At 41.8% G+C, this 26,398-nt stretch overlaps 1 protein-coding gene across 1 annotated transcript in view; it reads right to left on the bottom strand.

Moving 5' to 3' along the window:
• The window catches only part of man1a1 (mannosidase, alpha, class 1A, member 1), a 105,578-nt gene that overhangs the window by 41,574 nt on the left and 37,606 nt on the right, over window positions 1–26,398 (bottom strand). Inside the window, exons 3-4 of the mRNA XM_072362789.1 lie at window positions 25,345–25,460; window positions 20,381–20,461 (exon numbers count right to left, since the gene is read on the bottom strand). Of these exons, the coding sequence (XP_072218890.1) occupies window positions 20,381–20,461; window positions 25,345–25,460 (197 nt within the window). The remainder of the gene's footprint in view (window positions 1–20,380; window positions 20,462–25,344; window positions 25,461–26,398) is intronic.

The following is a 26,398-nucleotide window of genomic DNA, read 5'->3' as shown; positions in this document are numbered from 1 at the left end:
ATAAAGATGACGTCAACTCAAATCAAATCAAACAGCTGGAAGCCTCCCCAGACTCTGAAAAAAGTCGACCAACTTTCTAAGAAAACGCTTCAGCATTATCCTCGCCTCACTCATCCATTTGCCCACATGTGGATGCATCTATGCAAGGAGATTCAGCTGCTGATAAAGTTTCTCTCCTCTCTCGTGGCACGGTCGGTGCTGACTCGGCAGCTTTTCTGACGGCGCTGCTATGGAAATGAGGAGGAAGTGAATTTACATCTCGGTGGGAAAGTTACAGTGCTTTGCACGAACTTAAGCATGAATCAGCAAATTTAATTTAACGGCATTCAGAAAACACATCAGTCTTTTACATGTGACTGTTTCAATCAGACTCTCTTTAAATTCACACCTGATGACCGGATCTTTGCTCCTCTGCTGATAATTGGATTTGATCTGTGGGGTGAAAAATAGGCTCCTCGTTTAAGGCCGCATGACACAAGGATGGTGGTGGAAATCTGAAAGTTGGATAATCAGTGTGGGTACAAGAGGGTTAATCCTCCTGATGACATTTCTTCACAAAGCTGGAGACTCATACATAACTTTACGGGCATCACAGTGTTTGCAGGGAACAAAAAGGAATCTGACAATGAAAACCGAGGCTGAAATGTTCATAATCAAAGTAAACTAACTACTTAACCCACTCTTCAGTGCTGAAGGATGATAAAAAGCTGGATACCACACATAAAACCTGCTGTTTTGCTGCTACTCTCTCAGATCCACTTGACACCAGATGCTAACAGATACAGCTGGTAAAGCATTAAGAGAACTGCTCACTGGGAACCAACAGACCTTCAGTTTACTGTAAGTCCATTCATTTGCGTCAGCAGCCACTTTGGGAATTATCAGGAGGGCTAATGGGATAAATATAACCCGCAGCAGATGAACTAATGCTGACAGTGATGCATTTTTCAGAACTATACTTTCCTGGAACAACAAACTAAAAACAGAGATGAAAAGCATCCTGAAAATCCCAGTGAAGGAGTGTGTGATGGGGAGAGTGAAGTGCCGAACAAGCCCATTATCAGACGAGCCCCGAACGGCTTCCATCTGTGGGTAAATGTCAAATATTCAGTCAAATATTCAGTTCAAGGAGGCCATTAAAGAGCCTGATAAGAGTCCGCTTGGCAAAGCAAATAGAAGCTCCTTTCACACCATCATGTACATCATGTTCTTTTTAAGTACAGATGCCCCGGGTCGACACAGACGCATTCAATGTGGTCATAAAACACACAAACCGTATTTAAAATGAAGCACAATGAATCCAAAATGAATCAGATGTGGTGATTTTAGCTTGGTTTTAGCTTTTCAAACAAAAAGGCATCCATATTAAGATTTCTCAAAGCTTTACGTTAGGTTTTGTGTCCATTTGTATGCTATTTTTTTAATTCAGTGTAATAAATGTTGAATTGAATAAACCTAAATCCACCCAGCAGGACGCACTCTCTGCTTTCCTAAACTGAGACCTTGGAAAAATCCATAGAAACTTACTGGATAAATGTACAAACAGTGAGTTAAATGTGACATCTTTCTGGGTTAGAGCAGTATTCATTGTTTCTTAAAGGAGGTAGAATGAAAAAGGCAGCACTAATGACACTGCAGGTCAATCTGTTCTCAGTATTTCTGCCTAAATCAGCTCAACAGGTGGACTAAACAGCATCTTTTTCCAGAATAAAGTGGGGTTACCCTAAAGGTACCCTATAGAAAACAATGCGCTTGCTTTCAAGCTAACATCCAGCTGTGTGAGCGGTTAACATCCGTTTGCTTCTCTGCTTTCATATACTGTGTTTTAATGCAGCTGAAGTCCAAATAAAGCCTCTTATTTCCTGTTTCGTTGTCTGTTATCAGACGACACAGTGACTCAGAGACAGAGAGTGAAATGACAGCAGTTAACGCGACACCTTAACCAGCAGTCTCTGATTTTAGAGGGACGATAAAGCCTGATAAAGCTGATGATTATTGATTATTCTGGTTGGACTTTGATGTGACTGAGAATATTAGTTCACATTACCAGCTTCCAGGCTGAAGCTGCTCTGATTAATGAACATGTGACGGTGTGCTTGTGCTAGCGGTGACATTTTCTGGTGACATCTCAACTAAAATTAGCCACTATTTGTCCAACACAAGTTGCCTCAGCTCTCTGCTCGCGTCCTTCTCAGCTAACAAGCCGACTGATTTCCATTAAAATGCTAATGTGAAATGTTCCCTCGTGTTTGCTCCACTCGACATGTGAACCGGCTGCTTTCTGCTGCGATGCTGTAGCATTGACGTTGTGCTATCGTGCTAAGCTAACTGGCTTTTCCAATGGACACACTGTACAGTATTTTCTCTTTTCTTTTCTTTGAAATGCTCCCAAACTTTAGACATTTTGCTTGTTTGCTCCATCAAAGCTGCTACAAACGCAGCACGTGCACACGCTGAAATAACCGTCCATGTTGAACAGAGCGACCACTGAGCCCAACAACGTGAATTAAACAGCAAATGATTTGCAGGATGGATTTTTTGTTGTTTTTTAGCTATTTGAGGAGAGGTTACAGCCCAAAAATGAACCAAAACTGAGCTGAAAAGTGCTAAAAATGTTCTGTGGAGCTGAGAGGGATCCAACCCATCAGCTGATTCTGTTGTTCACGCGGCACACACACCCTGCAGCGTTTTGCCAGATAAATAACTTGTAAATGTGAAGGGTAGCTGACAGGTGAGTCAGGTTTAAAACACATATGTAGGGAAAAACAACAGCAAAATAACTCAGGCAGCCAGACAGAGAACAAAGATCTGTTCGGAGTTTTGTAGCACAAGTGTTAAACAAAGCTTCCTGTCAAGCTGCTGTCTGCAAGAGAAGAAGAGGAAAAAATCTTCTCATCTTCACAGCTATACGAGACACATACTGAGACTCACCAAGAGGCAGGTTGGACACGATGGAGAGTCAGTCCTGCTGTATTAGTTCTTAAAATCACCAGCATCCCATCATAAAAACTGCAGCACACACACAGATGTGCAGATATACAGACGCACTCACAGGGGCCTGGAAACAAAGCCTGGGAGATAGCTGATGTAATTGGACTGTAAGTCCCACACAGGAGTGAGTAGCCTGGTGAAGAGCCAGGAGGCTCGCAGTGGGCATCAATATTGAGCGCAGAGCCTCGGGGCTCTTTCACCAGCTGAAATATGGGACTCCCCCCCCCCTCGCTGCACAGATCAGACAATATTGACTCAGTCAGGCTTGAAGCGAACCTGGAGACTTTTGCCCCTGGAGGAAGCAGCAGTTTAGATTTCAAAGAAAGAACTTTACTTTTTACTGTATTTTTCCACATACGAACATGTTCATTTGGTCTGTTAAACGACACCTTCAAGCTTCTTTCCCGTGATCTCAACATCACCTCCACCTGAAGGCCTCATTTAGCCGTGAACACGCCCGGGTAGTTTAACAGTTTAGTCCTTATTACTTCATAAATACAATCCCAGAAGCAGCCAAAAGTATAAAATATGCAGAACTTAAATCCAAGAAAACACCAACCAGGGTTTCAATGCTGAGTTTTCTTTGAAAATTGACTGATTTGGTGTCTGAACGTTGATGAAAATGTGGCGATAATGTGGAAACTTTCAACATATGCGATGTTTCATGGATAATCTTGCAGGGTTTGTGCATTATTTACGACACCGCTCAAATATCCCCGCAGATCAGCTTCATGACAGTGTGGTGGAGTCATTTGTTATGTGGTGGTTTAGCTCAGCGTTAGAGAGGAAACTCCTCTTTATGTTACCAGTCATGGTGAAATCTGGACCGAATGCAGGCCTCGACATCTAATACCAAACGTTTACTTTTACACCAAATTCAGCCCAATTTTAGCTGCGATTACTGATCACGTGAATGCTTTTAGACGATCTTTTCAAGCAAAATACGCTCATATTTCTTTGATTTAGGATTAAAAACGTCCTCTGAACAGGAAGGAAAGCACGATCAGGCATGATGTAACCCAAGTATTAAACTTACTGATGCTGCTACTGCACCAATATCCTCTTGTTTCTGGTCTGGGACTGTGCCGACTGCGAAAGAGCTGCTGGGTATATATATATATATATATATATATATATATATATAATAGTATAATATAATAATAATAATATAGATATATAATATCTATATAGTAGTCATAGTTTGTAGTTTAATGCAGATACGTGCAGGTTGGAAAAATACACAAAAATAAAGCCGGACTCCACAGAGTTCAGTGTCCCTGAGCAACTTTAGGGCCCAAGTTGAATTATTTTTACTTGTTAAATGTTCTTTTTAATAAAGGCCACAGGCAGACCTTTACAATTACGAGTTCAAGGTGAATTAAGAGAGCTGCCACCTGGAGCAGGACCACAGCTACAGTCATTTTTACACAACGGTGGAGAGAAACTTGGGTAATGCAATCAGTGTTTCTGTTAGCAGGGCTTTTCTATGGCGTGTGAAGACATTAACTGAAGTCTAGAGACCGCGGCCATTTCTCTGCCTCTGGTATGCCGGGCTAACGGTTCCTAGCTCTGCTGAGAGATGCAGTGTGACGTGCGAGCCTGCAGCCCTGCAGCCATGCCAAAGGAAACTCATGCTCTTTTCACGCCGCTGAGCACAGGCCTGGCTGCATTCTAATCCCATATTTAGGTGCATCGCGCTGGCTGCCGCTGTAATTAAAAAAAATGAGTTTGCTGGGCTGAGACTCTTGGTATTTTACAATCTGTGCTGAGGAAAACTGTTTGGGTCAATAGCTTTTTAATCAGCGCATTTGCTGGAACTGTTTCAAAATGAGTGCAAAAGCCTTCAGGCCACAGCTAAAATATTGTTCTGTAATGAGCTGGTCTGTGCTTCAGCAGCCGAAGTTTGTTAATTACACGGGTTTAAAAAGGTCTCGCAGCCAGAGAGAGGTGAGCTCCACTGATACACACACTGAATCCTAATTCAACAGGTTCCCCGTATGTTCGGCAAACCGAAAAGCCGAGGATAAGACAAAAAAGACACGAGGATGACTGACAGGCAGGCGAGGTAAGGATACAAGAGGAGAGAAAAGGCTGAACAATGGGCATGTCAGAGTCAGCTGCTAATCTGTGATTAGATAACAGCTCGGTTCAATAACATTAAAATGTGAGAGCAAAGAGAGACTATTTCTGCTTCCTCTTGTCACTCAAAGGTGCGTGCGTGCGCACACGTGTGCACGTGTGAGTATATTAACGAGGCAAATAGCTTTCATGCTTTATCTCCCTTGCAGGGGAAGCGATAAGGACCAATGAGAGCCGGTCTGGGAAGCAGTCTGGCTCCCTTCAGGCCAAATGACAGCAATAAGAAACAAAGCAGCAGATATGACCAGAGGGGATACTTCAGGGTTTCCAACAGGAAGCCGTCAGTCCCCAGCACACAGCAGCACACCTGAACATGTGTAGAAGTACAACCAGGGTAAATTTAAAACAACAAAGGGAACTCCATCAGCCAGGGATACGATGTACTTTAATGGGGTTGTTTGTAGGCAGAGCTTAACCCGAGATTTCCCGGTGCAACAATGGCAGAAGATTATTTAGCATAAATGATCCTGGGATTTAAAACAGGAAACACAACGCAGGCTTTGATCTTGTCCCAAGAGGCTTCCCACCAAATGAATTCTCCTGATAATAAGGCTTGCAACTAAACATTTCATGCGATGAAAATATGTTTTGTAGCAAGTTTAAACTCTTCGGATGATGAGAAAACTGATTTTGCACGCAGAGTGGTCCTCAAACCTCCAGACTTTTCCATTAAGCGTCCTCAGAAGAGTTTAATTGGTTCTTTGAACAATGAAACTGTTTCTGGGATTCTGGAGAATAGCCTCAAAAGAACAAAAACATTTTTAAAAATCAAGGCACTTTCTTTTTCACCAAAGGTGAAAATAAGACCACGAGTCTGCAGGGATTTAATGATGACAATAAGGAGAGCTAAAGCTAAATATAATGGTTATAATGAGTAAAAACCGAAAGCCGCAGCATTTCCTCCATCAGATGTGAGCGTTGCATCATTGTGGGACGCATCTCTTCATGTAAGCAGGAATGCTAAAGCTAACACACACGTGTGTGTGTGTGTGTGTGTGTGTGTGTGTGTGTGTGTGTGTGTGTGTGTAATGTTTATCACCTACACCAGACTACTGCCTTCATTTTTAACTGCTGCGGCATTAATGGTGGGCCCGCTTTTATCCTCCACAGTAAGCATTTTGACATGTGGCTTCTCCTGCTTTAGGAGGACTGGAGCTCTCAGATAACATGTTTAAAATGTTTAACCCTTCCCTCCCCTGTGCTGTGCCTCTGTGTCGGCTTGACCGGAGTAAAGAAGGCTCTGTCACGCTTAAAGTAAATTAATATAACTGTCACCGAACTCCATTTATTGTCTGAGACGCTGGATTGGTCAGCTTTTGGTTTTAGGGCCCTGATGCACTAAGTCTTGAATCGATGTAGCTGGAGAATTCATGATTTAACCCACTCCTTTATTCTTCAGTCTTCTGGTTTCTCTTCTTAAATACAGTAAATAAATGATGCTGGAGAGTTCTGACGCCTTAAACTTTATTCCCAACTATGAGGCGTATAGGTGAACTTCTCCTGCCGTCTACAAGCAAGCGGAGTGAAAATGGACCTGTGGATGAGTTTTGCTCACCGAATTTACTGCTCAGGAACAAAAAAACAGCAAAACTTTAGTTTAAAACAAAGGTTCAACGATCCTGAACTGTTCCAAGGCCTCCAAAAAACAGCGTCCACCACAGACTTCTGCCTGCATGAGGTTTAAACGTGCACAGAAAGAGAGAAACAATCAGGCAGGGTTAACCTCTCAGATTAAAAATGAATTGTGCCCGATCGGTTGAATCTGATCCAACTGAGTGTTTCTATTCAGACTGTTTCTCTTCTTAAATACAGTAAATAAATGATGCTGAGAGTTCTGACCTCTTTGGCAGGTATAAAAGGTACGTTTTTGGTTATAGTTGGGTGTCTTTGCGTTGTCTTTCAGTGCTGCGATGCCTCTTTGTATCGGCTGGTTTCTGATCAGGAAACCAAAGTTCAGACAGCAGCTATCGATGCAGTTTGAGCATTTGTTCCCTTTTCCAGCCTGAGAAGAGGTGGTTGTCGGGGTGTTTTGGGCGACGCTTCATACTTTTCTCCGGCATTTCTTACAGCTGAGGTTCAAATGTTGCTCAGTATGAATGATTTACAGACACCAATACGCCTTCCTGCTCAGAGAGTGTACACAAAGACCGGAGAAAAGGGGGAAATAAAGCAAAGTGTGGCGCAGCAATTACACAGTCTGTCAAAACACAGTGGGAGTGAAGGCCCGGTTCATCTTCTGACCGAGGGTGGAGTTGTTAGAAAGCTCCAAAGACACGCCACACAATTGGCTATATTACGTGCGTGCTTTCAGGAGAACACATACAGAGCGCTGCTAAAGGTTTTGGGAAGCCACCAGAATAAGCAGATTTAGCCCGTGTGTGAAGCTGTGGACCAAACCAATTTTCCTCTTGTCAAACGGCCCATTGCTGCGAGGGGCTGAGTGTGTTTTAAGGAGTGTGTGCGGATAACGCACCGAAGGAGCGATGCCACGGGCTGGATCAAATATAATCTTATAAAGGGTCCAAATCACAACCACTCTGTTGGCATGTGGAACACAACACAACACCACTGCCTCAGGTCACACTCACTCATGGGGCTTCCAGCGAACATGGACACAGATTACTGCTTTTAGCTAAGTTTAGGTTAAGGATGGTTAAGGATTAGGGAACTGAGCTAAAGGAGAATCTCCATAGGCAACAGAAGCTGGACAGTGTGTATAAGTGTGGTTAAAACAGCTCAAAGCAGTGTGTTGTGTGGCGTAGCGGAACGAAATTAGGAAAACATTAGGAAAACGGTTAAATAGTTTGATTACAATGAGGCTTGTGATTCATAAAGAAATGCTTTAATGTATGGTATTAATCTCAGATATAATAATGACCTAATTAAAACACCTGTGCTCATCTATTTCAGCCTAAATGTCCTTCCACATCAACACCGTCTCTGCGATATTCATAAGATGACGACGGCCCTTTTGAAAAACCTAACACGGTGCAAATTACTGCTGCAGCTCAATGGGCATCAAAGATTAGTTTGTCCACTTCAGTTAAACGCCAAGAGCAGTGTTTCCATTCGCCAAAAAGATGGATGGAAACTGTTCAGTCACACAGAGGGCAGGCCGAGGTCCCATGAGTTTCAGAAGGTGATAAATATATGCATTTACTCATCTGAAAATGTCTGTGGTGTCAGGCTAACAATGTAATCTGTCCCAGACTATGTCAGGCGCCATTTCCTGTTTAATTTGACAGCTTGTGAAGTATAACTTCTCATGAATATCTCTACAAATTAACTCCAGAGACACTAATGTTACAACCAGGTAAGAAACACACAAACAACACAAAAAATAGGTAAGATCTATTAATGTTTGTCAGTAAATAATCCATCTACTGCTGCATGTAATTATCTAACCGCTCTAAATCATTTTAAAAGCCAAGAAGGAGATGTTAAAACATCTTTACAGACCAAAACAAGGAAGCAAAGTTGTAAATGGCAGCCAAAAAAACCCCCACAATATATAATGAATCATAAACAGACGGAATGAAAAGAAGAGGATGTAAAATAATCTTCAATCTCACACAATGTTCTGGGTGTAAACTCATAAGAATCAAAGGTCCTTCCTCACAAAGGGTAAAAAACACTCAATACTTACAGTTTCAAAGAAAAAATGATTATCAGGTTAAATACAGTTGAGTAGACACAATGTTTACAACCATTTTGATGCCATCTTTAACCATTTTTATCGTAGCTGTAACTGCTCACAACATAAAAGCTCATCTGACTGTGCTCCAATGCTCATATCCAATTAATCTAATGGAAAAATAAAGTGGCTTTCTTCCCATAAATACCTCTTTACCTTTCCTTCGGTTATCTTTAGAAGCTTAAATGACTATTTTAAGCTGCACATTATGTTATTCCACCACCCCATCGCTGACGTAACCTCTCAGGTTCGTCGTCACTTCATTGTCAGGCACTAAAGTCGACAAAAGGCATCAAACCCACGAGTATCAAAGCTAAAGATCCACATGTATGCACACGTTTAATCCCTGCTCCATCTAATTCAGCACCTCTTTTACAGTCTTATATAATCAGGGATGACCTTGGCTCTTTAAAACCTGATATTTGTGGCGATGCGCAGTGGTTTTAAACAACCGTGTGGCATTGCTTGGTGTCACAGAGCTGTGAGAGTTGTGTTATTGTGGCTGTAATAACTACAAAGCTCCACGTTATCGTGTATTTCAGAGCGTGTTCCTGTGAACATCAACATGGAGCCTTTAAGAATGCAGCTCTCAACTAAAGCCCCTAACTGTCTAAGTTTTGATAGCTCCCCTGACTTTCTCATCACTCATACATTATTAAAGTTCAGTTGTGCCACAGAACCCCGACTGTCACTTGTTCCTTCTGCCCTCTGCAGACCGACTCTCTCCCTGTCACAGCTAAAGTGCTCTATTTTAGGCTGGATTTTCTCTCTGAAGTTGCTGTGATGGGAGTGTGACACTGCGAAGGAGCACAGCAAAGAATACGCCTCATTTAGACCCGTCATTTTCACATTTTTAAATCACATCTGGCGAGTGTTTCCAACACCAAGGCTTACAATGTTATCTGAACCTAGAGGGGCCTTTGTTAGAGCCTCAGCAGAGCCCCAGATGGCCGATTACTCTCCCCTGACAACTGTCTCAGTCAGTATCGATGACTGAGACGATAACTCGGTGGGAGGTGATCACAGCCACTGGTGCACAACAGACCCACAACAGCTTAAAGATAACTTAAAGCCAGAATATCGCCGTTTCTGTCCATTTTTAAGGCATTAAGTCCAAGATCTCCAAGTAGCCCTGTTGATGAGGTCATTCTGATTAGACACTTAAACTTAAACGAGAAAATCCTGCAAAGCATTTAATGGCTGTTAATCTGCAGAAAATATATGAAAAGAAGAGAAAACCAAACTTTATTCCCAACTATGAGGCATATAGGTGAACTTCTCCTGCTGTCTACAAGCAAGTGGAGTGAAAATGGACCTGTGGATGAGTTTTGCTCACCGAATTTACTGCTCAGGAACGAAAAACAGCAAAACTTTAGTTTAAAACAAAGGTTCAACGGTCCTGAACTGTTCCAAGGCCTCCAAAAAACAGCGTCCACCACAGACTTCTGCCTGCATGAGGTTTAAACGTGCACAGAAAGAGAGAAACAATCAGGCAGGGTTACCCTCTCAGTTTAAAAATGAATTGTGCCCGATCGGATGAATCTGATCCAACTGAGTGTTTCTATTCAGACTGTTAAACAAACATTTAAATGGATATTTCAAAGACTGATGAAACTCAAATCTTACTGATTTCCAACAGGTTTATTCAATACACCTGAGAACAGATCATTTAAGCCCTTTACTTAACAATTTCATTGCATTTCGTCTTTAACTCACACAAACGCCTCTTTAAACGGGGTTGAACGTGGGGTTTTACACCGTTTTCACCTTCTAATAACACGCTGTGAACAGCAGGGATGATGACTGCAGTGTAACGACGTCACATTCAGCAATGAACTGGCCATCAGTCTCCAAATCAAATCAACATCTCAGCCGACCTGTGTTCAGTTTCAATAAGTCTATAAACGCTGAGTATCTTTCTCTTTATTCTGCTTTTTTTAAATGTCTGACAACATAGATGTGCTATTACAAATACTTGGAATAGAACAACAAACCCATCAAGCAGGCAGGCAAATATCATTAAATACTAGCATAAGTCAAACATATATGAACCAGGAAGAAATACAAGGATTCTGAGGCTGAGAAAAGGATTTGAAGTAGTGTTTTATATTCGTCAGACACCTCGCCTTCCTGCTCCGAGTCCTCAAACTCTGTCCTTCTGCTGCAGCCCAGCTAACTTTCCTCAGCCCAGATTAGACCAGTCTAAAAAGGGATTAAGATGGATATCCAGAAAAATTCATTCTCTATGGTCGGTAAATAACCTTTACTTGGGCATGTGTGTGGATAAGTAAGGGGGCTTTACTCGAACAGATCAGGAGCAAAGCAGAGATGGCCAGCAGGGGAATGGGATGGGGTGGTTGTTTTTCTCTTTCAGGCCCTCAAGCAAAGCCAATTTTCTCACTGAGTGAAATGGATTTCCTGGTGACAGCAGATAAAAGCCGTCCGTCAGCTCCACCCAACACACTGCATCCCCCTGCATGTCTCACACGTCAGCGATCAACAGTGCAAGTTGTGGCGATGACCTGTGCGGCACGAGGTCAAAGACGGCATTAACCTGTGGGTGGCACAGAGCTGGTCCTGATCTGTGAAAGAACAGCCACTGAAACTATTAAAAGGGGGCATTTGATGCTCGTAAAGCAAAGTGTGGTGCAGCAGTAACTCATAAAAACACAACCCAGGCTCTTTATTTGCACCCCTTTATGTTAGAAAGTATCTCATTCAGCATGCAGCTCGAATCTGAAGCGGATTTCCATATTCCAGCCTCACCATCTTTACCTCCACCCAACTGTATATTCAAATCACGCTGCATTATTGCACCCTTTGTAAGTGGGAACAGTTACACACTTTGTTTAATGTCTTATATCCAGATTGGGAAACCTGACTTCAAATTGGCATTCTTGGAACAATGGTGGCGAAGCCCCGAGTTTCTTCACTTCTTTCTTCACCACTTCATCCACATGCCCCCCTGCAGCACAGCTCATTCACTCCGGTAAGAACGTCCATCTTGCTAAAAGTCGTCGTTCACATCGTCAAAAACTGATAAATATCCTGCCATGTTGCACAAAACTAGCAGTAGCAAACTCTGTGTGAAGTTAGCCGACTGCCACAGAGCACGGAGTAAATAAACTGTGCTGCAGGGGGGCGTGTGGATGAAGTGGTCCCAGTAGAGTGCCTGTGTAGAAATCCCTCCGTTAGCTCTCCTATAGCTGCAAGTAGCCACATAACAGCAGCTATGAGCTAACAGAGCTATAGCACACGTTTGTTCATTCATTCTTCTTAAAGTATTGGTGAAATAAAGACAGATAATGCCTTATTTAGAGGCTGCATCCTCTAAGCCCCGTTCACTCCGTTATATGGATCGTAAATTATCTAAATATCTTCTGAAGGACGCCGACTTTCACCAAACTGTTCTCTGTGAGTAGATGAACCAAAAAGAACCAAGATTGTGCCAAAAAGAGTGAATATTACCAGTGTTTGTGTGTATCTTTATCAGTTTGGTGGGGGGCAGTATGAGCTCAGTTGTGCTAGTGTGAGCTCTCAGGCTACAACTGTCTGCTCCGTCATACGGTAAAAATGTGCTTAAAGGGTTATTTAATGCAACCAATTTCAAAGTGGGTCACTCAGCACCCTAAAACAGGTCAATATTAATATATCTTGACTAAAGCTTGTCATCAATATTCCATTAAGATCTCAGGAAATTGTGCCAATTTGTTATGTCTGCTTTAACATTTTATCAAGTGTTAAACGGCTGTTTTTGGCAAATTACAGTAAATAGAGGACGCAGCATGATGGAAATGATGAAGAGGTGATTTCCAGCCACTCAACAATCTGACAAACACTACAGAAAAGTGTGAAAGAAGATGTGGAGAAGCTGGAGAGACTTCAGAGCTGCATATAGACTGTTCTAATTCATACCTCTTTTCCTGTTTTTAAATCTACGATCCGGTAACCGATGAGGCATTAATAAAGATAAAAATAGCATGAATGCCCAACTAATCCAAAAGCACAAGCTTGTGTTTCAAAGTCTGTTTAAAGCTTTGCTTGAAGATGGTTTTAAAGATGTATCTGTTGTCAGTTGGACGGGCTCAGTTGCAGAAATAATCTCAAATTCATCATGAAATCAGAAACGTCAATGTTATTCTAACAGATTTGATGGGGTTGGGATAAAATCTACCTGGACAAGCTCTATGTAAAGTGTACTGGCACACACAGAAGATAAATATAGACACAGTTTACCTGAGATGGACGTTTTATGACCCTGAAAGATGGAAAAAAAACATCACACAGCCAAAAAGGATGCTTGAATATAGGGAATGAAAATGCGAAATAGTTAAATTTTTAATGAACTGGTTCAAATATGCTCTGTGTAAAGCAATCCTCAGTAAGTACCTGAATGGGAACACAGACAAATATAGAGACATTAAGGTTCCTGCAGGGCTGCAGGGACACATGCCCCTGCAATTACGCCAGATTTTATACAAGATTTCTCCATTTGATGGATGCTTTAAAGTTACAGTAGCAGTGTTGTGTGCATCTGCAGCACAGCGTGTCGCTGCTGGACTCAGACCTGTGTGTGTCAGTGCCCAGCTTTCCCCACAACAACAATAAAACACTGGAGATTGAGTGAAATGTGAAGTGAAACGTCAAGCTGTTTATCCTCCCTGAGTTTGGCGGCGGCGGCGCACTGTTGTGGGTCGAGGTAAACTCAGAGCTCTACGGGAGTCTGAATGGACATCACAATCACAGGAGGTGGCGTGTTCCTATCACAGGCCGGATCGACTGCATCGCTCTCCACAATTAGACCTAAAGTAAGTCAAACTGCTGCCATCCTCCAGCTTCCTGCCTCACTCCATCCTCATCCTCCCTCTCGTCAATGTAAAACCATTTCCTCGTGCCAGCCAGCTACGCACTGCATTGCTACTTCTTTTGTTTCAGCTTCATTTTCCATTATCTGAGCCACTGACTAACAGTTGGACCGCGTTCCTCGTTTGCTGTTCTTAGGGACTGTACATCTTTTTTGGACAACTCTTCAGTGTGTTTTCGACTAATCTTAATCTAGACTTAATGTATTCTGTGTCTGTCTAATTACAGCGTGGCACGGGACATTATTTCCCTGCCAACACGAAGCGCTTCTTTTTAAAAGAATACATTATCATGCATCACCAGAGGGGTGTTGGTCGATGGCCATTTTTTAAGTGCACAGACAGGAGGGTGAAGTCGAGTTAATACAACATGCAGCGACCAAGCAAGACTCAAGACTGAGTTTGGTTTAATGTCATATTGAAACCTTTCACACTTGTGTTTCATAGCCATGGGCTGCCCTTAAGCCCACAGCAAACCCAAGCTAATATTATTTATTATTCATGATTCATTAACCGGGGGCTAGCAATAAACACTGAGTTATGAGTCAGACTTCGCCATTACAGCCCTGAGTGAACATACAGCCAACAGCATATCCTTTTTTGTTTGGACAATAGCTTAAATATCAAATATCTTATTTTATTTTGGGGTAAAACTATGCTGGAGAGAGGGCTGCGAGAGCCGTAAGCCTGAGGCGAGGCATCATGGAGAAGCTCTTTTTATATGTAGCTCACATGTGCTCAGCGAACACTTTCCTAAGACTATGGTCGTGGTGGAACAACAAAATCCCTGTTTGGGAGAAAACACACACCCTGCCATACATACGGCCGCACAACATTTAGCCTGAAGTGCTCACTTGTGCACGGACGTGTCACAGCCTGCCTTTGGGTCTCCCTGCCTGGATCGAGCCCTTACAGGCTCTGCTGTTACTTCTCATCATTGCGGAGTCCAAACACAGGCAGCAAAATATCAATAAAAATCAAAGACATTTCAGAGAACACAGTCGTGTTTATCCTGGAAGTAGGACTGAAGATATATGTGGTAAATCTCAAAAAGCAATCGAATCCAGCTGAGAATTGCTAGATGTTGACGTATGATTTAGCCTGTTTGACACCTCGGTAACCGAGGTGGACAAAAGGCCTAAAGAACCTCATTTCATTCTGTAGCAATAACCTGGAAATGGTTGTTTATACAACCAAGTGTGAGACCTACTGTACGGCCATTACTGCCGTCAACTCACTAATCATTGACTGTGAGTTTGGATCATGAAGGATGAGCATGGAAGTGAAAAAGCTTTCTGTGCTGCAGACTGAAATTTGTGAGTATACTTGCTAAAAGTAACCTTAATGGAATGTAATAAATTAGTGGAGGGATTGGCAACGGCTGGCTGAGCTCTCCTGAGTCAGGCAGCCCAGCTTCTTGAGCCATCTGATCAATCACAACAATAAAACCTTTCAGGAAATGGGCCGAGGCCTGGCAAGAGGACGCAAACATTCAGCTAATTTCTGTTGTTCGTGGCACAGAGATCCATGGAACAGCCCAGTGGTGCCAGCACACATCAGTCAAACAGATGTGAGCAGTGGTTCCAGTTGATGGCGACCTACTGCTTCTCCAAACTAATCACTCTGTGTCACAAACGGTCATTTGTGTTTCCTGGGGTTAATACAGTAAATCTATCTCTTTCTGCTTAAAGAAAGGCCACGATTGCCCGATACGTTACGCGTTTATTTTGCTTGCACTCAAATCTGTAATAAAGGACGAAGCTAATTCAAGCGGGTGCCTTTGTCCTGGCTGCTTTTAAAGAAGCCCAAAGTAACAACAGGAACATCTGTTTCACTACCAGCAGGTATCCCTGTTCAGAGGGAATTATTCTGACATGGCTGCGTCACTTTTAAGGCACTCTGAGTATTGTAATGCACATTCCTGGGCCTTAAACTGCTCCGGAGCAGTGGTTTCCAGCCCTGCATCGCACTGATTTGCTCACCTGACATCTTTTATGGGCTTTTGATGGCGTCTTTAACGCCTTGTCAGCAAACAACAAAGTCACGTGTGTGGCTGTACATGAGCAGGGCTCACATAGAGATGAGTTTTTATGGCGATAGTGTTACATCCCACAACTGTAGGGGGAGCTGAAGAGCAAAATATCTCATTTTGAAGGTATGTTTACGAGCAGTTTGCAGACAAAGACGACTGGAGCGTGAGTTTTAGGCTCCAGCAGACTCAGAGGAGTCCAGGAATACAGTGAATTTACATGATTCATTTACAGATAGAAGATGTGCTGCTCGCTTCTTCCCATATCCTGAGTTTTCACTAAACGTCTGACAGTTAAAAAAAACAACCCCCTGATATGGAAATACAAAGTCCTTCCAAGCAAATGGCCCAAGCTGGCATGTTGGAAAAGCCTTTGGATTGTTATTTCAGGCAGCGAACGCTGTAAAACCCACTGCTGTAAAATTCCAACATCACTTTTGGCTCCTCCGTGTGCGTTTTGAAGGAGCACATTTACATATTCAGTGGCTCCCTTTGTTCAGCCTCACGCTGCTGTTGGACAGCTGTGATCATCAGGCCGTGCCTTCAGATAACCTGCAAACTGTCCTTGTTTCAGTGGACTATTTGAATGGAGACGTAAGTAAGTGAAATTCCTTATTTTCTTTTTCTGTTTTGCTCTGTGATTATTACAGCATGTATTCAGCATGTGGATCTCACACATTATTGCACAACATTGTACTCTTTGCATGGTCGTATATGGAATAAATATAGGCAGAAACATCTGGTTGCAGCATCTGAAACAGCCCGTTTATCCTTTTTTTATAGGACTGCTTCAGACTGTATCTGTATTTCATCAGGTAAAGATTACATTGTTTACTTGGGGTTGTTTGATTGCATAAAAAGCTGCTCTCTGCAGCAGGCAGAAACCGGTTCTGTATGTACGGAAAGGGTTGTTGCGCTGTCCTGGGAAAGCTTCAGTTACACAGTTTGAAGAGGTGACACTTTCGCTGTTAAAGCAGAATTAGATGCAGCTGATCTTTGGCATCGTTGCTTTTAAGGAAGGTCAGCTTTGGTACCTCTGCTTTGGTATTATAAACTGTATTTTTGCTGTAATCTGAGTTGTTCTAAAGAATGAGGGAGACACCCATTCCTGTTATTAGATTGCTCTGGCAGCCACAGCGAAAGGATACGAGGATTAGTTCTGATTACAATCAAGCATCGCCATTTGTGTTCAGTTTAATCATTTTAGAATGTAGGAAAGGATGAAATATCCTCTTAGGAATGATATTAAATGTATGATATGTTGATTTATGGACAACACAATTCAATTAATACCCGTTACAGTTTGAAATGTAACAATGTAATTCTCTCTGAATGTAAAATTAAAGCGGAACATTAAAAAATGTCACACATCAACACCTGGCCAACACAATGTCTTCCTTCATGCACAGCTTCTTTGTTCTGTCTCCTTTTCTGTCCCTCTTTGGGTTTCTAGCTTTCATTTTCACTGCAGTCTGTCCTTTCTTTGTCCTTCCCACCTTGAAGCACTTAGCTTGGATTAGCAGAGTGACTCGTAGCCTTTTATTTAGTTCAGCTTTCTTAACTTGCTTCCTTCCTTCCATCCTTCACTCGTTCCTTTCTCTAGCAGATGAGGCTACATGCTGCGATCTGGTCCCAGGCAGAGATGCTAAAAGCCTGCCAGCAGGGTGCACACAGCCAGCACCAGCTGCACTTCTACTGATCAAATTTTAAGTCAAAGTACAGCTCGTCCAGTTGTTTTTGAGCCAGACTACAACCACCAGGGAGAGGATGGAAGTCGCTGTCCTTCTACATCTTTTCCCCGACTCCTCCTTCATCAAACTGCTTGAGAAAATCCTCCTAAAATTTGGCCTGTGGCTCGGCCAGCTGGCAGTGAAGTTATGACTTTCAACAGCACCTACTGGTGTCGTCACACAATGCAGGAATGTCACTGCTTCGGATGTACTGCACAAGTATGAGATGAAAGCAGGCGTGTGGCCTTTAAGGGAACACGAGCAGGACAGTAAACACAACTGGATGGAAAGTTATTAACATTTAGAGTGCTGTAGATCACCACCGGAACCTCAGGACCACTGAAGCTTCATCTGCTTCCAAGTTTCCATCCTCAGCTCAAACCCTGACGGCTTTCAGTGCTTATTTACAAACTAAAAGCTCCTAAATTAAGACCTTTCATCCACTTCAGACCTTTAAAGTCTTTGATTAAAGCGTTTCAGACACATTTTAACAGTAGAAACAGTTCAAGTGGAAATGCTAAATCATTTAGTATTTCTACTTGATGCTATGAGACTCAGTTATAGTCCCATAGCATCACTGAGACTATAACTAAGAAACAAATACCGATGGTGCTGTTTTACAGCTTCCTGTGTTGCAGTCCACTCATTAGTGAGGCCTGTGTGATGTAAATTTGATCATCTGAACCAATCTGCCAGGCTCCATGAGTTCCCTCTGCGGCTAATCAAGAGCAGCTCAAATATTTGCAACCACTCAGGACTGAGAGCGCCGACTGCCGCGCATCCCGACAACAAGGACACTTGTTCCATGTCTATTCATAGGAAACTGAGGCCTCGCTCACCTGTGCGGTCGTTGGAATAAGAGTATGCAGCTGCAGGCATTTAATCTTTAATTACTCAAGTCTCCACTCCTGATAAACACGAAGTTAAAGCTGAGTTCAGTATGTTTGAGTTGCTCAGTTAATGCAATGTAAGAAGCAGAAACCTAATGTCAATGCTTTCATTTCACTCTTTTAAAAGACTTTTCCCATCAGACAGCGACCCAACACAACGCCAAGAGGCTGAATAACTCCTCAGGCCAGCGTCTAACCCTCAGTTTTCCTCCTTCTGTGAACTCTGGGTTTCAGAGTTTAACATCTTCTCTGAAAGCCGGGCAACAGTCTCAGGAAAGGAAGTGACACGATGCCCCGGATGTTACTTATTATCTCCCAGAACACGAGAAAAAGTCCAATCAGACTCTCAAACCTAAAGTGCAGAATGTTGTAGCTCTTTAGTTTGGGTGCATGTGTCAAGGAATTTCAATAATTTAGACTAAACAGGAAAAATACATAATATATACTGATCATAACGCAGGTTTAGTGTAATATTTATCTATTTCAGAATGTCTCATAACCTTCCTGCCATTCTTCTGACTTTTTTTTATTTCAACTTAATATTAACTTTGTGTTGAAGCTGAAAAATGTAGTAGAATAAATTATTCATCTTCAATAGAGACCAAAACAGACTTTCTGTTCAAATAGATCTGCAAACTACCTCTGAAGCAACCGGCTGTAATGTGGTTAAACTTCATTGTGTTTTCTCACTGTTTGTTCAAGGCTCCTGCTGTGAAAACCTCATTTGTTCCCTTGAATCTCCCATCAATTATTTCACTGAGAGCAGCTGACATTGATGCAGTTTCAGCCCCGCAGCCCCAGCAACAGTCAGTCATTTTCTCCATCAAAAGCCTTCAGTCCTCCAAGGCCACCCATCAGCCATTTATCTGGCTCCTCTGTCCTTCAGTGGACCCTGACCCGGAGCTGATGGACCTCTCAGAGCTCTGATGAACTATAAGACGGCTGTGAATCTGGGAGCCTCACAAGCTCAGATGGCCTTAAAGCTACAGTTTGTTTTTACTATGAGTGCCAGTAAAGATCAGCAGAGGAAGCTCAATCTTAACCTTTGACATCATACTTTGTACTTATTGAACCACTTGTTTTTTTGTTTTCAGGTGAATAAAACAAACAATCTTAATCACAAATAGACCTACTAGAACCAATAAGCCTTTAAGATTAGAGAAATTACTGTAAATATTGTGAAGGGATTTTATTAACTTGGGTTTCAGACTTTAAACTTCACCAAAACAAAGTTAAACATGATCAATATTTACCGCTTACTGACATTAAAAACTAAAATGTGTCAGTAAACCTTCTTCATTTGTGCAGCCAACTTTAAGTGAGTTAATCATCAAATTAAATTACATTTAAGAGCTTATTTTACATGATTTGTGTTCAGTTGTTTTAGCTTTCTCTCACCTTTCAACTCCACAACCTTATCAGGTGTCCTTCAGACCACAAATTATGTGTTTATTGCTGTTATTAAAGCTAGTTTTATGGTACAATACTTACAGCTACCGTTCGATAAATGAGAAATGATTTTCTTTCAGGCTTTCTGTGTGTTCAAGTGTTAAAATGTTCACTGAACTCAGAAATGGGTTTTGCTCTCCGGGCTGACTTCTGCCTGCACTCTATCCCCGCTAATAAAGAAGCACTTAGTCTCACACTTCCGGTTCAATCACCGTTAAGATGGAGATGTAGATCGTGTGTGTGTGTGTGTGTGTTCATGTATGCATTAGTAAACACATTACAGCAACAATAAGAAAGTCATTCAAACTAAAATCCTACTTCATGACCTCAAACACAAGTGAACTTTGAAGTCTTTTGAGGGGCCTCATCGATAATTAAGAGACTTAATCATGTAATTAAACTGAGAATAAGGACACGCCTTCGACAGACGTTGAGTTAAACACACAATCTCCAGGTTAAGATACCCTGCTGATCAGATCTTCACAGCAGAATCATGAACATGCAAACACGGGCATTCATCTGTTCGACCACAGGAGGCAACATCCCCGTTCAAAAGCTCAAACCATGCAGAGGCAGCATGAGAAATCCCAACTTACCTCTTTTCCCGACAGGTAGTAGGCAGACAGCAGACCTCCGACAAACCTGATGTTCACCTCAAACACGGACACTTCTGCATGCTGTGGCAGAGACAAAAGAAACACAGTGAGATGACGGACACATTTCTGCTGAGCCGAACTCAAATGAGCTGAATATGTTGGATGCATCGGTTTCAGCATGTGAAGTTTGTCTGTTTTTCACGTTACAAAAGACTAGTGGCTCCAGCGATCAGAATATGGAGTGGACTGAGCCGTTATTCTTTAAATATCTGTGGAATTATCAGACTGCCTATTACATAAACCTCAGTCCTCCGGGACCCGCTGCCCTGCATGTTTGAGATGTTTCCCTGGCACCAGGCTCAGATCAGTGGGTCACTTGCAGGTTTGAGAAGAACTTAAAGACGAGGCGTTTTAATTTGAATCAGGTGTGTTGCAGCTTAGTAACATCTAAAACATCTCAACTGGGGCTGTAGCGATACACTAATCTCACGATACGATACGATACGATACGATACGATACACGCCTTTCAGCCAACGATTCGATACTAAACGATTCGATACGATTCAATTCATAATTTTCTAAAATATTTTAAACGGACAGTGAGATTTGACATGAATCGTCGCTGATTGGACTGCTGGTCTGACCTTTGAACCGGAACAACACCGCCAGACAAACAGAAACAAACAAACATCTCACAAACTGGTCTTGAGCATACGCAGACTCATGTTTATGTTGTGAATATTACATCATCAACCTGCTTGTTTTACTTGCTAAATACCATAAACACAAATCCAAATTCTATAATCACAAACCATCTTTTTTAAATTTTGAGGAGTTAAAACAATAAATTACAACAATCCAACACTATATAAACAGAAAAGACCACTGAGATATACACTTTATACAACAACTAATTTATTACTGTTTTGTATAATGTGACCCCCCCAAGCATTGTTTTGAATTATGTTAATTTTCTGTGTTTTCACTCATTGTAACGTCTGACTTTTCAATAAAGTTTGCTAAAAAAATATAATAATGATTAAAAACAAAAAATAAATAAATCGATACTCGCAGCTAAAAAAAAAAATCGATACTTTATTGGGAAACAAAATATCAATATATATCGCGGTATCGATAAAATCGCTCAGCCCTAATCTCAACGCAGATGAGGATCACTGATCTGGTGAGACAGTAGATCTGATTCTTCTGTCCATCCCACATTCATCCCTGACATATCAGCACCATCATCAGGTCAAAATCTTAACTTTTCTGACTTCTGACCAAAAAACATGAAATTTTAACCTCCACCTGCTTCAGCTAAACAAGGATGGTGAACATTATTGAAAGATTTAAATATGTAGCACAGCAAATGGGAGATTTAGCTCCTCACACTAACAAAACACAGATGCTTATATTCCTTTTATATGAAAACAATTGCATTTATGCTGACTCATTTCTCACTGCCAGAAGCAACATAGTTCCCCTCAGAGCATCAACATGTATTTAACTGTATCTATATAAACAATGGCTCCAGTCCCAGACTGAAATAATGGCAGAAATAATTAAAAAAAACTCTGCCGTGCCATTTATCCCTGCAGCGGAACAATGAAGTTTCATCTGGCTGCCACACACTCAAACCCTTTATGAACAGATTCCTGAGTCAGATGAAGTTTGGGTGCGTGACTGACAGCTCTCATAAGTCACTGCTGTCGAGCAGAGATAGGACACGATCCTGTCCTGTGGAAAACCAAATTACCTGCCAAACAAAATGTGTTCTTTCACTTTTCTCCAAGTCTGAATTGTTTGCTTAATCCCCGCCTGATTAAAACACTCAGCCGGCTGTCTATTAGCAAAGCAATTCTCATCGATTCCTCTTTTTCAGACTCAAATTGGACCGAACAAATGTTGAATTTAAACTCTCCCAGTTTGGAATAACGCTCTCTAATCCACACTTCTACAACGGTGACTCGGCAGCATTTTGTGGGACGGCTTTCAGCAGCAATCACTGCTTTGGACTGTTGGACAATGACCCGGTGAGTCAGCACTTATGTGATGTTATCTCACTCTTAAGTCCCCTGATGCTGCAACATTTAGTCCATTACACACCACACAGGAAACTGACTAAGCAAGGCCTCTTTTAAGCAGAGCACAAATTAAAGACAGCAGCAGGATAAGCCAGAGGGACTCCATCGAAAAGCTAATATCTGTCATGAACTGTCGTCATTGTGTGCAGCTTTCAGGTTGTTTCACAGAAAGTTTTCCCACAACACTGTTGGTTAATACATTCATCTTCTTCGCTGTTTTCTCCTTGAGGCTGTTGTGAATCAGCACATCTGTTAGCGTTAAAGTACAGCATCTGGTAGTTCTTTTTTCTGGCCACTGTTGTTATTTGACTACATATTTTTTGTGTGGTGACATTTCTTTGACTATTCTTCGCTTGAACTCCCACTGCTGCAGCTATTAATCTCCTAAAAACTCATCAGTGGTTCTCAAAATATGACATTTAGAAGCTTTGACACACAAAACGATGTTAAAATGCCTTGGTAAGGACCAGGAGATCGGGAGGCTCTCCGATGTTTGGATCTCTAAAATCAAGCTAAAGCTCAGATTCCTCAAAGGTAAGTGGAGGCGGGACAGCCAAGTTTTAGCATCTCTGGTCACTAAACTAAGGATCCCAAAGTCAGGTCTGATCTTAAAGGCATATATCACTGGTTTGTGGCATCAATTTTGTTAAAAGAAGCGTTATTTATCTGATAGGCTGTAATAAAAAAAGCTAATGGTGGTTTAATAGCAGCGGCCGACCAAAGTCTTCCCATTTAAAAATCTATAATTCCAAAGTACAGCCACAAACTCTGTTGCTGCCTCAGCAGATGAGCCGCTTCCACTGATAAAACGCTGGCTGAGTGACGGCTCCAGAACTAAAACGAACACAGTGAAGCAAGATATCAGCTGATCTGAAAACACTGTTGACCAAAGAACTGGAAGTCTCTGATATGTGTTCTGGTTCTGTCATATTCAGACTGGATACTTGAGCCGATAACCGCAGATAAAGTCCGATTTGCAGTCACGACTACACCAAAATGAATACACGTCTCTCTTTAATGAGGAGCTCTTAATCATAATGAGGCTGGCTCTACAATAAAGACAAACATCAAAGAAGAAGAGGCCCCGCTGCACACAAACATCACCGAGCTCACATGCCACGGAGCTCATCGGATCAGCGTTAAAAACACACGGATCAGGCTGCTTTTATGAGCTCTCCATTAGTCTAAATCTGACAGCATTATCACACGTTTATAGAAATGTGAGTAAGAACATCAGATATCCTGGTGAATCCTGTGGCTCAGACATTAGCATTAAACTCAGAGGCTGATTCCACTCTGCTTTTACACTGAGACACGTTTGAGAATTTGGGATTTATGGGCACTAACGGGTCCATTTGGACCTTTTACCTCCAGGTTTAAGGTTTCATTTTTCTTACCCAACACATGTTTTAATTACGGCCAATCATTTAATTTAAAATACTTTACACATTAATGTCCCTTTACAACCAAAGCGGTTCCAGTCGTTTGTGAGCTGGTTTTATACAGAACCGGTTTAAGATTTCCATAAATCCTAATTATTTATTAAGCTAATTCTTTTAAACAAGTCTTTTCTAACGTATATTTGACCTTCTGTAGAGGGAGACAGTTCATCCAGCCACACATCAGTTTTTCCAGCAAACAGCAGTTTAGTGAATGAACGCAGTTATCTTTTTCAGTTAAGTTTTCTAAACTTCGTTCACTGCTGCTTCAGTTTCACATCCAGATTAACATTTGTTCTTTGTTCAGTTAAACAGTTTAGACTAAAAACCCGTTTTCAGGGCAGAGAACGCGGCTCCACTGCTCTAAAGTCCAGTGGCTTTACTGCGCTGCATCCGACGCTTTGCATCGCACTTGGTGATGTATGGCGTGGATGCAGTTACCATGGAAACCCAAGCTCTCTACGCACTGTTCTCGAGCTAATCTGAAGGCCAGGTGAAGTTCGCAGGTCTGTAGCAGACCTCTGCACGCCTCAGCATCCGCTGACCGAGTTGCTGTCGTTCCCAATCATTTCCACTTTGTTATGATACCACAGCTGACTATGGAATATTTAGTAGACAACTTGTGGCACAGGTGGCATCCTATCACGGTACCACGCTGGAATTCACCGACCCATTCTTTCACAGATGTTTGGAGAAGCAGTCTGCATGCTGAGGTGCTTGCATTTATATACCTTTGGCCGTGATTATTTATCTGTTATCTGTTATTTATCATGTTATTTATCTATTTATCTGTTATTTATCATGTTATTTGTCTATTTATCTGTTATTTATCATGTTATTTGTCTATTTATCTGTTATTTATCATGTTATTTATCTATTTATCTGTTATTTATCATGTTATTTGTCTATTTATCTGTTATTTATCATGTTATTTATCTGTTATCTGTTATTTATCAAGTTATTTATCTATTTATCTGTTATTTATCATGTTATTTGTCTATTTATCTGTTATTTATCATGTTATTTATCTGTTATCTGTTATTTATCATGTTATTTATCTATTTATCTGTTATTTATCATGTTATTTGTCTATTTATCTGTTATTTATCATGTTATTTATCTATTTATCTGTTATTTATCATGTTATTTGTCTATTTATCTGTTATTTATCAAGTTATTTATCTATTTATCTGTTATTTATCAAGTTATTTATCTATTTATCTATTATTTATCAAGTTATTTATCTGGATTGGGCGAGTGAATACTTTTTGCAGCATAGTGCACGTCCTGAACAAGCAGCCCTCGGTGTCCATTGTACAGCAAACAGAGGAAGTTTGCTCCAACCGAGCTCAGTGACTCAGGTCTTATTGGGCTGAATTGTGGGGGAACTCCAGACCTTTCTGTTAAATCTCTGTTCTTGACCAACACACACATTCTTACCACATTGAAGTCCAGGTTCTTCTCTACCCAGGCAGTAGCAGAATCAAACTCTTCAAACATTTCCATGATGTAGAGGGTGTCCAGAGCGTCCACTATCGTCGCTCCCTGGATTCTCCCTGGAAGAAACAGAGAAAATATTGTTATTTTCCACAGTGTGTCGAACATGCAACTCATCTGCAGTTAAAAAAGAATCCCAGGAGGGGAATAAAGCAGGAGTTTGACTTTTAATGGCACGAATGACTCGAGTTACTGACAGGAAGGGATTATCCCAACTGATGGGATGCCTCATCTATAGTGATTAGCCCTATAACAGGAGGTTAGACACACAGAGACACATGGACCCTCATCTCAGTGCAGCCTTACTCACAAGTCCAACACCACTTCAACACAGCAGCCGGTGCCGAAGCAAGGGAGCGCAATACATCATTAAGCATGCAGAGCAGAGCCCTCAGCAAAGCTTTTAGACCTCTCATACTCATTATGAACACAAAACCTCACATGCAGGAGCCATCTGAGCGCTTACAGGTGTGAAAGGCAAAATATGGAAGTGCCGGATGGGGGCATAAAGGCAATAAGTAAGACAGAGAGAGCAAAAAGGAAATTATTAATGCATCAGCGACCTGCAGAGAGAAGAGTGGGAGTAAAGGTAGGAAGAAAAGGCAACCCAGGTCATCGGGGGAAAGCTCTGAACATGATGTGGCCAAATGAAAACCAGAAAGCTGCTGGTTTCTTCGCGCCTCTCAGTGTGGGGAAGATTTAAAAGGAGCTCAGGGAGCTTCCATTCTGCTCAATCATCAGCTTGAGGCACAGAGCAACCAGGAAGTGGAGCTCTTTCTGAAGTGACCACATTTCACGTGACATCTGAACATACCTGAGCACGGAGGTGCTCATGTGAAGCCGAAACATCACCAGATCATCAAAGTGCTGAAATTAGATCAAGAGAATCCAGATCTGACACGATACAACAAAACCGTGGCTGTCAAAGGTAAGTTAACCTCCAGTGAAGGTAAAGTCAGGTGTGAGTTTAATCTGAGGAGCGGGGATCTGGCAAAGT

The sequence above is a fragment of the Leuresthes tenuis genome, unplaced genomic scaffold (genome assembly GCF_036924035.1).
Source record: "Leuresthes tenuis unplaced genomic scaffold, fLeuTen1.0.hap1 SCAF_13, whole genome shotgun sequence".
Classification (NCBI taxonomy): domain Eukaryota; kingdom Metazoa; phylum Chordata; class Actinopteri; order Atheriniformes; family Atherinopsidae; genus Leuresthes; species Leuresthes tenuis.
The sequence above is the reverse complement of the archived record's forward strand: the minus strand, read 5'-3'. Positions and strand labels throughout refer to the sequence as shown.